General features: G+C 43.3%; 2 protein-coding genes across 8 annotated transcripts in view; one reads left to right on the top strand and one right to left on the bottom strand.

Annotated features, from left to right (window-relative positions):
- Positions 1-8,490: 8,490 nt before the first annotated feature.
- Positions 8,491-9,753, bottom strand: LOC132955463 (D(5)-like dopamine receptor). Its single transcript, XM_061028309.1, has one exon. It carries the CDS (start codon positions 9,705-9,707, stop codon positions 8,583-8,585), a length of 1,125 nt encoding a protein of 374 aa, XP_060884292.1. The 5' UTR covers positions 9,708-9,753; the 3' UTR covers positions 8,491-8,582.
- A 2,678-nt stretch (positions 9,754-12,431) lies between these two features.
- The window catches only part of LOC132954942 (serine-rich coiled-coil domain-containing protein 2-like), a 35,446-nt gene continuing 33,622 nt past the window's right edge, over positions 12,432-14,255 (top strand). For 3 of the 7 annotated variants that reach the window (XM_061027489.1, XM_061027487.1, XM_061027490.1), the window contains exon 1: positions 12,432-12,883. The gene's annotated coding sequence lies outside the window, so the exon portion shown is untranslated. The remainder of the gene's footprint in view (positions 12,884-14,255) is intronic. The other 4 variants (XM_061027491.1, XM_061027488.1, XM_061027492.1 and 1 more) reach the window with 2 other exon arrangements.

Raw genomic sequence — 14,255 nt, 5'->3', positions numbered from 1 at the left:
TCCTGCACTAGTTTGGTCTTTGATCTCAAAAGTTATTTTCCTGCACTAGTTTGGTCTTTGAGAGCACTCGTGCAAGATAATAAAAAACAAGTTAACTATTGTGCACCATCTAACTGAAGGAGGTGGGTAATAACAACATCCTGAATCCGGATCTAGGTAAGTTCTTATTTTGAACTTGAAACTAATGGAAAGTCTCAATCTTCACTTACTCACCACCTCATCATTTTAATTTTGTGCAAAATTAGCGTTATTGGTGATATTTTGGTTTTTACTAATTAACTAGTAAAACTGTTTGAGCCTCACTAGTACACGCGTACAGTTCATAAAACCATCATAAGAGTAAAACGTGGACGTTTTAGCTTTTACAAGCGAACTAGTCAACATAAGTAGTTGCCACTAACCTGTGAAGGTTGGATCAGACGCCTTTCATCGGCAGAGCGTAGTGGGCGGGTCAAAGTGTAGACCTGGATGAGAGAGTCTAGGTAAGGAGGACTAGTAGATATTTAAGACTTGACTAGTTAACATGTCAGAGCTGTAGCTGTCTAGTGTGACACAGGGTTACTCTTTTAGCATTCAAGTCAAGATATGGACCTGAATTGATCAACAACACATCTTATACAAAGGTGTTTATCTGAAAAAAATGGGGTCTTGCACATTTTTGCAGAGCTCTAGATATTTATAGATAGCTCTCGATAATAAATTGAATTTTCCCCTCGCAGGATTAATAAAGGATACATTATTATTATTATATGAATTATTATTATTACATTATTATAAATTATTATTATATGAATTATTATTATTAAATTATTATTATATGAATTATTATTATAATTATTATTAAAAATTATTAATTTTTTTTCGTCAGAGTGTAAACAATGCGGATAAATAATAAAATGACATCTTATTTTATTTACACCACCGCTGCTCTTTTTCTTGCTTGCGGAGCTTCACGCTCGGGGAGCCGGCCTTCTAGACGAACAGCGACATCTACGGGAGCGGAGGTCGTTGTGATTACAGAAATTTATGGGAAATCAAGGATATTTTGCTTGTTGAACGAGCATCTTTTTGGATTGCAGAGATGCAACATTTATAAAAGTTATGTAAGAGGTATCTGTCTCTTGATGGGTAACACCTAAATGCTTCCAAAATTGATGGAAATGTATTGAAACTGTTTTGTTAAAAGACAGTCTGGTGCTTTGTGATTGGCTCTTGATAGCTTCATTTCTGACATTAAAGAGGAGGACTGCTGATGGTTGCTCCGCTGGTGCCCAGACAAGTAATGTCATCTCCTGAAAATGATATCTGGTCAGAAGTGGCACTTCAAAAATCCAGCATGAACAGATGTCCACTCGTGCAATCAACGGTGCTATGAGTGTGTGAAATTACATGCGGACTCAAGCGATGAAGAGGAGCTGGGAGCATTGAAGAGCTGCTGGCTGCTCTTCACTGGACCATGACGCATTATTATATCTTTCAATCTGATGCCTTTTCCTGCCAGAATGGATGAGTGAAAGAAATTTAATGATTTGAGAGATTGCTTTCCCTTCAAGTTCAAAGATAAGCAAGATGTAGTTGTTGGATTTAATGATGTTAAGGCCAACTTGGAAAGTTTCTCTGATTAAACTCAGCATGACTTAATTTCTGAGGTCAAGAAGTTTAAATCACTTCAGGGTTGTGGGTTTTGTCATTTTCTCCTATTGAGCTAAATGGTGAAATATCGAAAGCCTGGCTCACACTTTAACGGGCGATATCTCCTTCCACACAATGTCAGAGTTGTGCCAGACTCTAGGCTGCTCGGAATCGATTATCTGCCCAGATTATCTTGAAGTGCGAGTGGCATAAAGGGCCAAGCCCAACATCCCCGATTGTCAGGGACGCCCCAATTTATTTCAAACATATGGATATTTAGGATCCAAAATCTTGAGAAATGCTTCCTGGATGACTACAGTATAAGCACGAGACAATTGAGGACTGTAGTCATGGCAACCAGCGAGAGGATGCAACCCGACATTTGGGCACGATTCTATATCCTACTCTTTCAGAAACAGGCATCCATTGGAGTGCTTAAGTAAAACTAACAATTGTCAACACCAAGTCCCAATTTCACTCCTACAACATGCCACCCCGACTTTTATACAACTATAGAAATATTGCAGGCTTAAAGTCATGCTGCTCATGAGAGGTTAAGGTCACATCATGAGACTACAGATGCCAAACCCTGCACACAGGACAGGAAGCCAACCTGCAGTGAACCCAGGGCATCTACCACTCTGATCAGTTTTGTGCAAGCCAATCAGTTCTTTATTATTAAGATAATTAACCTTTTGAGACTGAAGTCATACATTTTAAAACCACCACTTCATGTTAAACCCCAGCTAGCATTAGCAGTCAGCCACTTCCTAGCCAACAGCAACATTTGACTCAAGATCTTCCTCAAAAGATTCAGATTTTGCAACCTCTGCACCTTATCTTAGAAATATTATACCTGAAGTTTAGACACAAGTCAGTGTTCCAATTAACTTTTTTATTGACTTTCACAAACACGCCACATGTAAATGTTGTAGACATGCTCAGAGTCACCAAGTTCACCCTGCAAAATAAAAAAAAGGGGAAAGTTAGTGATTATAAATTCACTGGTAAAAATAATTAAGCTCTGTCAGGTTACGCTTTACCTTTGACCTCGGCCACAGGCGCAGACTGCTGGGGCGTCGCGACGCCCTCAACAACTTGTGGTTCAGGGTACTCGGGGACGTATTTCATGTGGGAGAGGTCTGCTCTGGCTTGCCAGTAGCCGTTTCTGGACTGGACGATGTAGGATGACGGCGGCGGCAAAGGGGGCATTTCCTGGCTCTCCCTCTGCTGCGTCACACCGTCGGTGGCCTCTGAGCCCCAGACACCAAAGTCTGGGAAAGAACGAGACGGCATCCAGCTGCTGGGGTCGAACGAGGCCTGGAATCCTCCTGCAGGCTGCTGAGGCCAGGAGGGGTAGCCTTCATAAACGGGATCATAGATGGGGCTGTACGCTGCCAAGGGTACACCCACTTTGGAGTTTCCAGCTGTGCCGCCCTGAGGCTGAGACTGCCCAGGAGGACTGACGTAGACCGCACTTTGAGGAGGAACTTCAGGAGCTCCAGGCTTGGAGGGGGACTGGTTTCCAGTTAGATCGTAGCCTGTTGGGGGGCCACTCCGGGCTTGCAGGACGGCAGACGGTTTACGCTGCAGGAACGGCAGAGGAGGACGAGCGCCTCCAGACGGAGCGTGTACACCTGATCGAGGAGAAGGTTGTCCACCAGATCCAAAAGGAGCAGAGTACGGGTATCTGTAGTCTGGAGGACATTAAAGGGTTAAATTAAGAGGAAAATCTGACAAGTCCAAAACATTAGTTCATAATCTTGAATTTACTTTCAGGACATGCTGAAGTTGAAACTGAAGTTTGAGCTTCTTTAAATCAGAACACTGAAAATTAAATGTTTTTGTAAACTCTCATTCAGGGTTTAAAGTCAGACCAAACTCTGAGAGAAGGAAACCTTCCACATCCAGTCCATACTGCAACCTGAAGCTCAGAGTTCTCAGGAGCTTTAATTATCCCGTAGTGCAGGTGAGAACAGAGATTAAAGCTCAACACAGACGCAAACCAGAAACTGTTTAAATTATTCCTCAAACGAGAGCAGCCAGTTGTGCTTAAACACCGAGTGAGGAGTCAGGAGAGCGTAAGACCGAGGATAACTTCAGGAAGATAAGAACTCAAAAAAATCACAGTTGTCTCCTTCTTAGTGAAAAGTCTCAGTTTGACAGCTGTTCATTTATTTTCCTGCAGTTTGGACTAAAGTCCTGATCAGGGTTTGCTCAAAGTAAAGAGTCAAACTCACCTTTCTTTGCAGGAAAACAAGCTCCACTGCTGAATAACAGCAGACACAGCCAAGAAACCCTGAGAGAGAAACAAGAGACCTCAAAATCACATCCTCTAGAAGGTGAAACTGAGCAGTTTAAGATGTTCCAGTGTGTGAAAACATGGATCCCACCTCAGAACGAGTGCAAGCAGCATGGTGACTCAGCAGTTTGATAGCAGCAGCTTCTCCTCTACAGCCTACTGGCAGTTTGGAGACTGAAGCTTTGTGTGGTGAGCTGCATGTTTCTCCTCTGTTCTTATACTGCTGCTCCACTCTCTGATCTGATTCTACTCATTACCGACACCTGGACAACAATCAGAGCCTGCTGACGACACACCTGAGCCCACAGGTGGAGGAGACGACTCACGTCAACTCTTCTCCTCATGTTTTTGTTCATGGAGTTGTCAGAGAGAGAGCGTGTCGTCAGCAGGCTCTGATTGTTGTCCAGGTGTCGGTAATGAGTAGAATCAGATCAGAGAGTGGAGCAGCAGTATAAGAACAGAGGAGAAACATGCAGCTCACCACACAAAGCTTCAGTCTCCAAACTGCCAGTAGGCTGTAGAGGCGAAGCTGCTGCTATCAAACTGCTGAGTCACCATGCTGCTTGCACTCGTTCTGAGGTGGGATCCATGTTTTCACACACGGTAACATCTTAAACTGCTCAGTTTCACCTTCTAGAAGATGTGATTTTGAGGTCTCTTGTTTCTCTCTCAGGGTTTCTTGGATGTGTCTGCTGTTATTCAGCAGTGGAGCTTGTTTTCCTGCAAACAAAGGTGAGTTTGACTCTTTACTTTGCGCAAACCCTGATCAGGACTTTAGTCCAAACTGCAGGAAAATAAATGAACAGCTGTCAAACTGAGACTTTTCACTAAGAAGGAGACAACTGTGATTTTTAAGTGCTTATCTTCCTGAAGTTATCCTCGGTCTTACGCTCTCCTGCAGCATTAATCTTTAGGGTAAAACAAAAAACAGCTTCTTAATCTTAAGTTTTAGTTTTCTGTCCTTAAAGTGCTGAGATGAGACTCGGTGTTTAAGCACATCTGGCTGCTCTCGTTTGAGGAATAATTTAAACAGTTTCTGGTTTGCGTCTGTGTTGAGCTTTAATCTCTGTTCTCACCTGCACTACGGAGTAATTAAAGCTCCTGAGATCTCTGAGCTTCAGGTTGCAGTATGGACTGGATGTGGAAGGTTTCCTTCTCTCAGAGTTTGGTCTGACTTTAAACCCTGAATGAGAGTTTACAAAAACATTTAATTTTCAGTGTTCTGATTTAAAGAAGCTCAAACTTCAGCATGTCCTCAAAGTAAATTAAAGATTATGAACTCATGTTTTGGACTTCAGATTTTCCTCTTAATTTAACCCTTTAATGTCCTCCAGACTACAGATACCCGTACTCTGCTCCTTTTGGATCTGGTGGACAACCTTCTCCTCGATCAGGTGTACACGCTCCGTCTGGAGGCGCTCGTCCTCCTCTGCCGTTCCTGCAGCGTAAACCGTCTGCCGTCCTGCAAGCCCGGAGTGGCCCCCCAACAGGCTACGATCTAACTGGAAACCAGTCCCCCTCCAAGCCTGGTGCTCCTGAAGTTCCTCCTCAAAGTGCGGTCTACGTCAGTCCTCCTGGGCAGTCTCAGCCTCAGGGCGGCACAGCTGGAAACTCCAAAGTGGGTGTACCCTTGGCAGTGTACAGCCCCATCTATGATCCCATTTATGAAGGCTACCCCTCCTGGCCTCAGCAGCCTGCAGGAGGATTCCAGGCCTCGTTCGACCCCAGCAGCTGGATGCCGTCTCGTTCTTTCCCGGACTTTGGTGTCTGGGGATCAGAGGCCGCCGACGGTGTGACGCAGCAGAGGGAGAGCCAGGAAATGCCCCCTTTGCCGCCGCCGTCATCCTACATCGTCCAGTCCAGAAACGGCTACTGGCGAGCCAGAGCAGACCTCTCCCACATGAAATACGTCCCAGAGTACCCTGAACCACAAGTTGTTGACTACAAGGGCGTTGCGACGCCCCAGCAGTCTGCATCTGTGGCCGAGGTCAAAGGATGAAAGAAATTCTGATGAGGTGAATTAAAAACGATTTGAACGTTTCCCTTATGGTTTGGTTTTATCATAACTAACTTTACTCTTTGTTTTGCACAGGTTGACTTTGTGATCTTGGCATTTATGGAACTTTGAAAAGCATCAATAAAGTCTAACCATGAACTCATTGCAGCAGTGTTGCCTTTACTAAAGAATTCTTGTTTGTGCTAACCTTCGCAGAATCTGTAAAAGGTCCAGTCTTTAGGGTCAGCTTGGCACCCTAAGATGGTTATCAGAGTAGGATGTTATAGATCAATTATTTTGTTACAGTACCCAACTTTTGACTCTTGAAACTGAGACATGATGCCTACAAAAACTTGCCGTGCGCTACAAGGTGAAGGTCATGCAGGACCTATGATTCCAATCAGATGTCAGTAAATTGGCGTAGACTTCAGACTTTCCTCATCCGTAGAACTCTTCAGCAGCAAACATTAACAGATGGTCTGATTCCAAAGTAATCGATGTTGTGTTTTTGGTTACTCAAAATAGAAATGTAAAATGCATACTTTACAAAAACAAGCACTACTGTGGGTCTGACCGTTAAAAAGAAAAGGGCTAAAATTATCTTTAAAGTTCAGTTTACCCGAAGACCTGTTGACGGTCATTGTCCTCCTGAGGAACAGGAAACACTGACTGCTGAGGCCTTGTTTCAAAACCTCTCTGCTTCTGGTTGTTCATTGAATTAAGAATGAATCTCCAGAAAAGACTTGTCCTCTGAATACTGACGCAGTGTAAGTTTGAGCTCATAAATCACAAAGGATTATGGGTATAAACTTGGGCTAACTGAAGGGACATTACAGATAATCAAACTCAAATGAAGTTACACAAACTTGCTGTGGGATTGTGAAAACTCCTGCTGGGATCACGCAGCAGCGAAACATAATTTTTCCACCAAAGATGCAATTTAAACATTGCATGACTTTCATCCCTCGCTGTGCTTTCTGTGCCTGGCAGGAAGCTGAATCTTAATCAGCTCCAACCTTTCCATCTGGATGAAGTCAGAATCACAGCGTTCCACCTGCAACACAACCAGCAGTCCTGGCCTCTGATACAACAGCCCCGTCCTTGTAACGACCCCTTTCACATATCATATCATCTTACTCCTTAAAGGTTCATCCTTTATTCCCCTGACTGTGCGACCTCCACAGACTCACACATCTTGATGTAGAATTGAAGGGAAGAATAGTAACATCAAAGACTGAGAAGTTGAGATTGATGTTGGAAAGTTGTCTTGCAGCGCTAAAAGAATTACAACTTCAGTTTTATTTTTCTTAAGCTGACAGAGGCTTTGTAACAAATAGGAGTTCACACCCTCAAAGCACTTTAGATCGGAGGTAGAAGTTTAAAGTGAGGATACAGCTGGGTGTCATCAGTATATTATATTTCTTAAAATTAAAGAAAATAAAATTGGGCCTAATATGTCCAATAATCTTGAGTCTGAAAGCTATCCTGTTGCTCCTCGGCTATAACAGCTGCAGCCACACCGAGGCACTCTGTTACAGTATTTTCAGAAACATGCAACACCCCCCAATGTTGGACCTCTTCAAAACAATTCAATCCGAATGAACACTTAAAACGTCTCGTCTCTTTTTGAGCTCAATGTCTCAAAATCATCCTGCAATTATCTGAAGGGATAATTAAACACTGGAGCTAATGGTTTGATTGGTTTTAATTACCCCTGCTCTTCATATCGTCCTCCTTTATCATAACAAAGGTCGGACTCAGACATCAGACACATCTGGTTCAAAAAGTCTCTCGGTGGGCCCATCTGTTACTCAACAGCCTCTCACTGCGACTGAACATTGATCTGTTAATTATTTACATGAATAATTAATGAGCAGAAAGAACAAGTCAGAGGTGACATTTTACCATTTTTTAATCAAACACAGCTGAGCAAAAATGTTTTTCAACCAATTGTGTCACTTTCTGGCAAATACATCAAAAAGTAAAATCAATATTAACATAGTTATTGTGTAAATAGACATTTTTAAATAGTTTTTAACAACAGTGGAACTCTGAGTGATGGTATGAAATGTGTGTATCACGGAGAGAACAAAAAGCTTGATCTTTTTGCAAATCCCAATAAAAATTTTGCAAGAGCTCAAAAATCTTTCATAAGATCCTGAGAAAGTTTTATGAGTTCTTTCAAAACTTGACTTGCACGATTTCCAGAAACATTTGCATGATCTGAAGAACCTTTGCGAGGATCTAGAGAAACTTTTGCTTAAACACAACAAAACAACTCAACATTTCTAAAAGATCCGCAGACACTTTTACAAATCCGAAGGAAAGTTTTATTATCTCCAAAATGTTTTGCAATTTCTTTCAACAATGCAAAGTTTCTAGAAAATTCTGTACTGTCAGATTACTAGAAAAAAGGTGTGGTATTTAGAAACACACACTCACACACACACACACACACACACACACACACACACACACACAAAGGGTCTGAACTGAAAGTGTTTAAACATCTGGTTTATCTCCTTTTTTTTTACATCTTTTTCCTTAAAGGCGTCACCAACAGGAGGTCAGAGCTGTGTGGCGCATGATGTAAAAGTTGGCCCAGGATGAATTAGGAGGCACAAAATTGAACAGATCCCGCACTACTCATGCTCACAGGTCCTGGATCTGACCCGGGATAACGTAACAGTCTGTTGGTCCGGACGAGTTGAAGGGCATCATGTCCAGAGAAATCTCAGCCTCGCACTCATACTGCAGCATGGCGGGCAGCAGGAGGTTGCTGTGGTTTCTAGAATCTTCTGAAATGATAGAAACTTTGTCAAAGTCCTGCTCCAGGTCTCCTCCGGTGTGCTGCGGCGGAGGAGGTGGGGGGATGAGTCTCTGTGACCCAGCATGGCCTTGCACGGCGCAGGCCTCCTTCTGCATGGTGGTGTCATGGTGATAAGACACCAGCTCGTTGCTGAAGTCCACCGCCTCCACCGCGGAGCTGGAGCAGTATTTGTTGCAGCCCAGGATGGTGGAGAAGGCCTTCCTGAAGTCCGCGTTGAAGGCGTAGATGACCGGGTTCAGGGACGAGTTCGCCCAGCCGAACCACACGAAGATGCTGAAGGTGGTGTCGCTGACGCACGGCGGCTCTCCCACTTTGTCCAGCTCACAGAAAGGCACGACGCAGTTCAGGACGAAGAAAGGCAGCCAGCAGAACACGAAGACCCCCATGATGATGGACAGAGTTTTTAAAACTTTAGTTTCTCTCTTAAAAGACGTTTTCAGGGAGCTTTCGTCGTGCGTTGATGCGCGGTGGTGGCGGTTTTGCGCACGGTGCCCTGCCGCCCTCTCCAAAGATGAGATGCGTCTGATTTGGGTTTGCGCGATGCGGAAAATGCGCGTGTACGTGCCCACCATGATCACCACCGGGATGTAGAAGCTGATGAGGGACGAAGAGATGGCGTAAGTCCGGTTCAGGCTCGCGTTGCAGTCTTCCGGGTTCTCCGCGGTCGAGTTGTCCGAGTACGCGCGGTGCCAGTTGAGTTGCACCGGGATGAATGAGATGAGGATGGAGAGAGTCCACGCCACGCCGATCATGAGGAAGGCGAACCTGCGCGTCATCTTGCGCTCATACTTGAAGGGGCTGGAGATTGCCCAGTAGCGGTCCATGCTGATGATGCACAGGTTCAGGATCGAGGCGGTGGAGCACATGATGTCGAAGGCCACCCAGGTGTCACAAAAGCGGCCGAACAACCAGAACCCTGCGACCTCGGACACCGCCCTCCAGGGCATCACGAGCACGGCCACGAACAGGTCCGACACCGCCAGAGAGATGACGAACGAGTTGGTGACTTTGGAGCGCAGGTGGCGGAACTTAATGACCGCGGCGCACACCAGAGTGTTCCCCAGCAGGGTGGAGACGATCAGGACGCACAGGACGCAGCCGGTCAGAGCGCGGAGGCTGAGACCCCCACCCGGCCCGGTGCTGTCCGCTCCCGTTGTGACCACCCTGTGCTGGCCCTGCTGCGCCTGCTGATCCTGGTTTTGGCTCTCGTTAAGAAATCTCTCCATGGATAGCTCGGTGCCACATCTGTCTCAACTTCTCCTCATGAGACTGTCTCTCCACTCCTCTGTCCAAACTCCAAACTCTCTGCTTCCGTTCCCAACATGCAGACGAAAAGGAATAGGCCTACTCCGACTAATCCCAAGAAGGAACCCCCAACGAAGAGAGCAGGAGACGCGCTCACTCGGACCAGTTTGTTCGCTGCTGAGCGCGCAGAGCGACTAACCCTCAACACCTATATCTACCCTCTCCTTCCGTTAACGTATTCAGCCTCACATGAAGAGCTCTTCAACACATCGATATAATTTTCACCTGATCTGATTATTCTCCGGAGGCATCCACGAATATGGAAAATAAAATGGTAACACTTAAAAATCAGGATACAAATATGATGAGTATAAGTCCAGCTCATTTTGATTTAATGAATGAATGCAGGCAGTGACGTGAACTCTATATGCTATTGAAGTTATTTATAGCATGACTTTGTGAGATCAATACATCATCAGATTCAGAAATAAGAAATACTTTATTAATGAGGTCGTTACAGCAGCTCTTAAACACAATATAGAAGTAGGGAATATAGAAAATACAAGTAGAATAAGCATAAGTAGCAGAGTATCTTAAGACATATTAAAGCATGTGCAAGCACGGGGAATTTAATATAGGAACAGTGTTTACAAATATACATGTGCAGTGTTGATATTGCATGGAGTATTGCACTTAAAGGCTCAATAGAGTCTGTTGGGGCCTCCAACCAGCATGCCAGTGTCCCCACACTTACTCTTTTTTCTTGTGTCTTTTTTCTCACCTTCTTTTTTCTTTGTTGACTTTAATTGACGAGGGGACGCTTAGCAGTGCAACAAGAGAGAGTGCTGTCAGACGGGGCCCGCCTCCCTCTGAGGGAGATTTCCTACTGTCTAGGAAAAAGTTTGCATATTGCTGCCTTTTAGGTTTTGTGGTCTGGGGCCCCAAGCAGTGGCCTGCCTGCCTGTTAGCATTGCACCCATGAGTGGATGAGATGTTGGTACTGGTTGTTGTCTGACCTCTTGGAGTGTTTTTATCTGAGGGTTGTTCATGTTATCGTTGCTGCTGGGATGTTGGCTAAGTGACATCTTAGATCATCTGATTGATTTTTCAGCGATTGTGTGATAGCCAGATATCAGGTACATAATAAAAGTGTTTTTATGTAACTGTCATAATGTATTTGTTGTTTACATCTGAGATCCAGTTTTTTTTAGTCAAAGCTTCAAATATATTTTTCTGTTCTCAAGGAGGTTTTTAGACATTCTGAGTGTGAGCTTTAAAGAATTCTAGGATTACAAAATGATCAGAAAACAATCTGGGAGTCTGGAGAGTAAAAAAAAAAAAGAAGTAAATTCTGCCCTCTGGTGGACAAATGCTCACAGTACAGCAGCAGCAGCAGAACATCAGAAGAATCAGAATCAGCTTTACTGGCCATGTATGCTTACACACACAATTTGTCTTTGGTGAACTTTTCTCTCAGTGTACAAAAGTATAACATTAAATATAAACATAAATAAGCAAAGAATAATATAAGACAATAGTGCAATGGTGATTAGTGTAAACATGCTGAGATGAGATTGATAGGAAAAATTGTGATTATGTAACAGAGGGTTAATATACATGAGGTATGAGTTTTACAGGACTTACATTAAAGGTGTTCATGTGCATGAAGAGGATAATATTACAGTATTTACATGATTAGGTTATTGAACAGCGACAGGTCTGACACTCTGTGACTGTTCAGCGTTCATCAGAGTGACAGCTTGGGGGAAGAAACTGTTCTTATGTCTGGTTGTTTTGGCGTGCGGTGATCTGTAACGCTTGCCAGAGGGGAGGAGTTTAAACAGTTTGTGACCGGGTGTGAGGAGTCTGCAGGGACTCCTGACCCTGGACCGGTATAAGGCCTGGATGGGTGGCATGCAGGTCAGCACTGATGATTTTTTTCTTATGGCAGCACAAAGGCTGATTCAGTTCAAAGTGGAGGGATGTGGGGGTTTGCATGACTTTATAAAGATCTCGGTCAAACATTTGTATAAAGTTGTACATGCTGTAAGAACAGACAAGAAAAACAGACAACTGTTTAATCACAATCGTGCGTTTCCTGAATTAGCTGACGAGTAACATGCAGGTCAAAATCCAGTTTAAGGTCGGACAGTTATAGGTATAACTCTCTGGTAGGTATAACAAGGTATCCCTTCAGAGATAAATATCCTGCTAAATAAATGACATATGATTTTTTTGTGAGAATTTTTTTATTTAGAAATGTACAAAGAAATTACATCTTATATTACAACTGTTTTTCCCCCTTTGTGGTGAAAATTGTGTTTATAAAGAACTAGTTTGGTGAAGAAAGGGTTATGTTTACAGTTGGAAGATGACGTCATTGTCAGCTGTGCAACGCGCAAGCGCTGTCCGCGTGCACGTGTGTGTGTGTGTGTGTGTGTGTGTGGATGATTCAGCAGCTCGTGCAGCAGCAGCAGTCAGACACAGCAGCTCGTCCTCTGCACATGTGCAAAGACGGATTTTACGCTAAAATAAGCGTTTGTGTTTTGTTTTATTTTAATAACATTTACAGCGAACAGTTAACCCGTGCAGGTTGTATATCTGAGTCGGAGACCCCGTAGTGTTCGGCGGTGTTCAGTGCTCACAGGCCGGAGAGCAGCAGCGGGACTCTGCTCCGCTCCCTCGTCCGTATCACGGCTCCGGTTGGACTTTATCGCCTCTAACGGGACTTGTATCGCCTGCTGTTTATTCATCAGACTCTCTCTGCTTGGATTTAATGAAAACATCTCCTGTGTGACACCCGGCTACCTTAATTCAAACACTTCAACGACACGAACATTTCCGCGTTTTGACGTCTGATGCTCCGTCGACCCGGCAGGTGAGTTTCAGCCTCTCACGGCACAGAGCTGATTTCCTCACTTTAACACATCCAGGTAACATATAAAACGATGATTATACACACGTTATACTACATACATGATGTCTGATTACAGTAGAGGTGAAACAGAGACAGAAACAGCTCAAACTGAGAGCTAACGGCTGTTTTTAATGGGAAATGACGGTTAACTGAAAACACAGCGTTAAAGGGGCGATGCTAAAGCTAAGTGGACCTGACAACATGATATGTTAGCTTATACAGCAATTAGATAATATACATATTAAATAGGGCAAAACATACACACATACAGCCTAGTTATAAGGGAATGACTCGGGCCAATGATACGGGCCAAAACTCCATAAAACAATCTCGATATTGTTTAGCTGAATGGCGATACTCGATCGATATGTATTTTATTAACAGTGAAAACACATGGGAAATAAACTACCTGTTCGAGAATTTAAAAAGTAATATTGTAAAATAAAAATGTTCCTTAAATACAATAAAAGAGAGAGAGAGGAGGAGCAGACAGTCAGTCATCATCAGTGAGATGAGAAACAGGTGACCTGGCACCTCTGTAATGTTATTTTAATGCAACATAAACTATATCCATATTAACCATATTGTCTTACCCTACATCTTGTTTGGAAATATATCGATATATCTTAAAAACGCGATATATTACCCAGCCCTAACTCAACTCCCGATACGATTCTCTCACGATTTATTTTACAAAATGTGACAGTAGACAAATGATGACTGAGAAAGATTTTCTTGTCAGTGTGGTTTGGCCTTTTAATGTTTTTCTCTCAACAAGGGGAGGTGATTGAAGCTTCTCGTTGTGTTATTTATTAAATGCTGCATCATGTTGGTTGTGTTATTTGTGTAGTTCCTCTTCTTCTTGCTTTATTTGCACAGTGTTTGTCTCGTCTGTTATCTTCTCACCTCTTTCACTTTCTGTCTTGGGGAAGCCAAAATTCTTCCACACCTCCGATTTTAAAGACGATGGTGCGTCCTCAATTTCTAAATCTCGCTCTGCAGCTGCTGAAGCTCAACATATTAATACAAATCATTTTACAGAGTAAAGATGTGAATCTTGACACCTTTCAATCGATTTAATCCAAGTAGTGGAATTTTAAACGTGCGAATACAAATCTGATTAATTGCAATTAAAAACATGAATAGTTTAAGAGCCATTTTTTAAATTTGTGTTACAAAAATTATTGGAAATACCATCTGAAAGCAATACATGATAAATGTTATTTTAGGTGATTATTAAGTATGATGTGTTTCATTGATTTTCCTCTTTTCGTGCTGATGATAGATTATCATTCATCTGACAGATAAATAATCGGCCAAGTGTGAAAAGAAA

Source organism: Labrus mixtus, chromosome 21 (genome assembly GCF_963584025.1).
Source record: "Labrus mixtus chromosome 21, fLabMix1.1, whole genome shotgun sequence".
NCBI lineage: Eukaryota > Metazoa > Chordata > Actinopteri > Labriformes > Labridae > Labrus > Labrus mixtus.
This window is presented reverse-complemented; position numbering and strand designations above follow the sequence as displayed.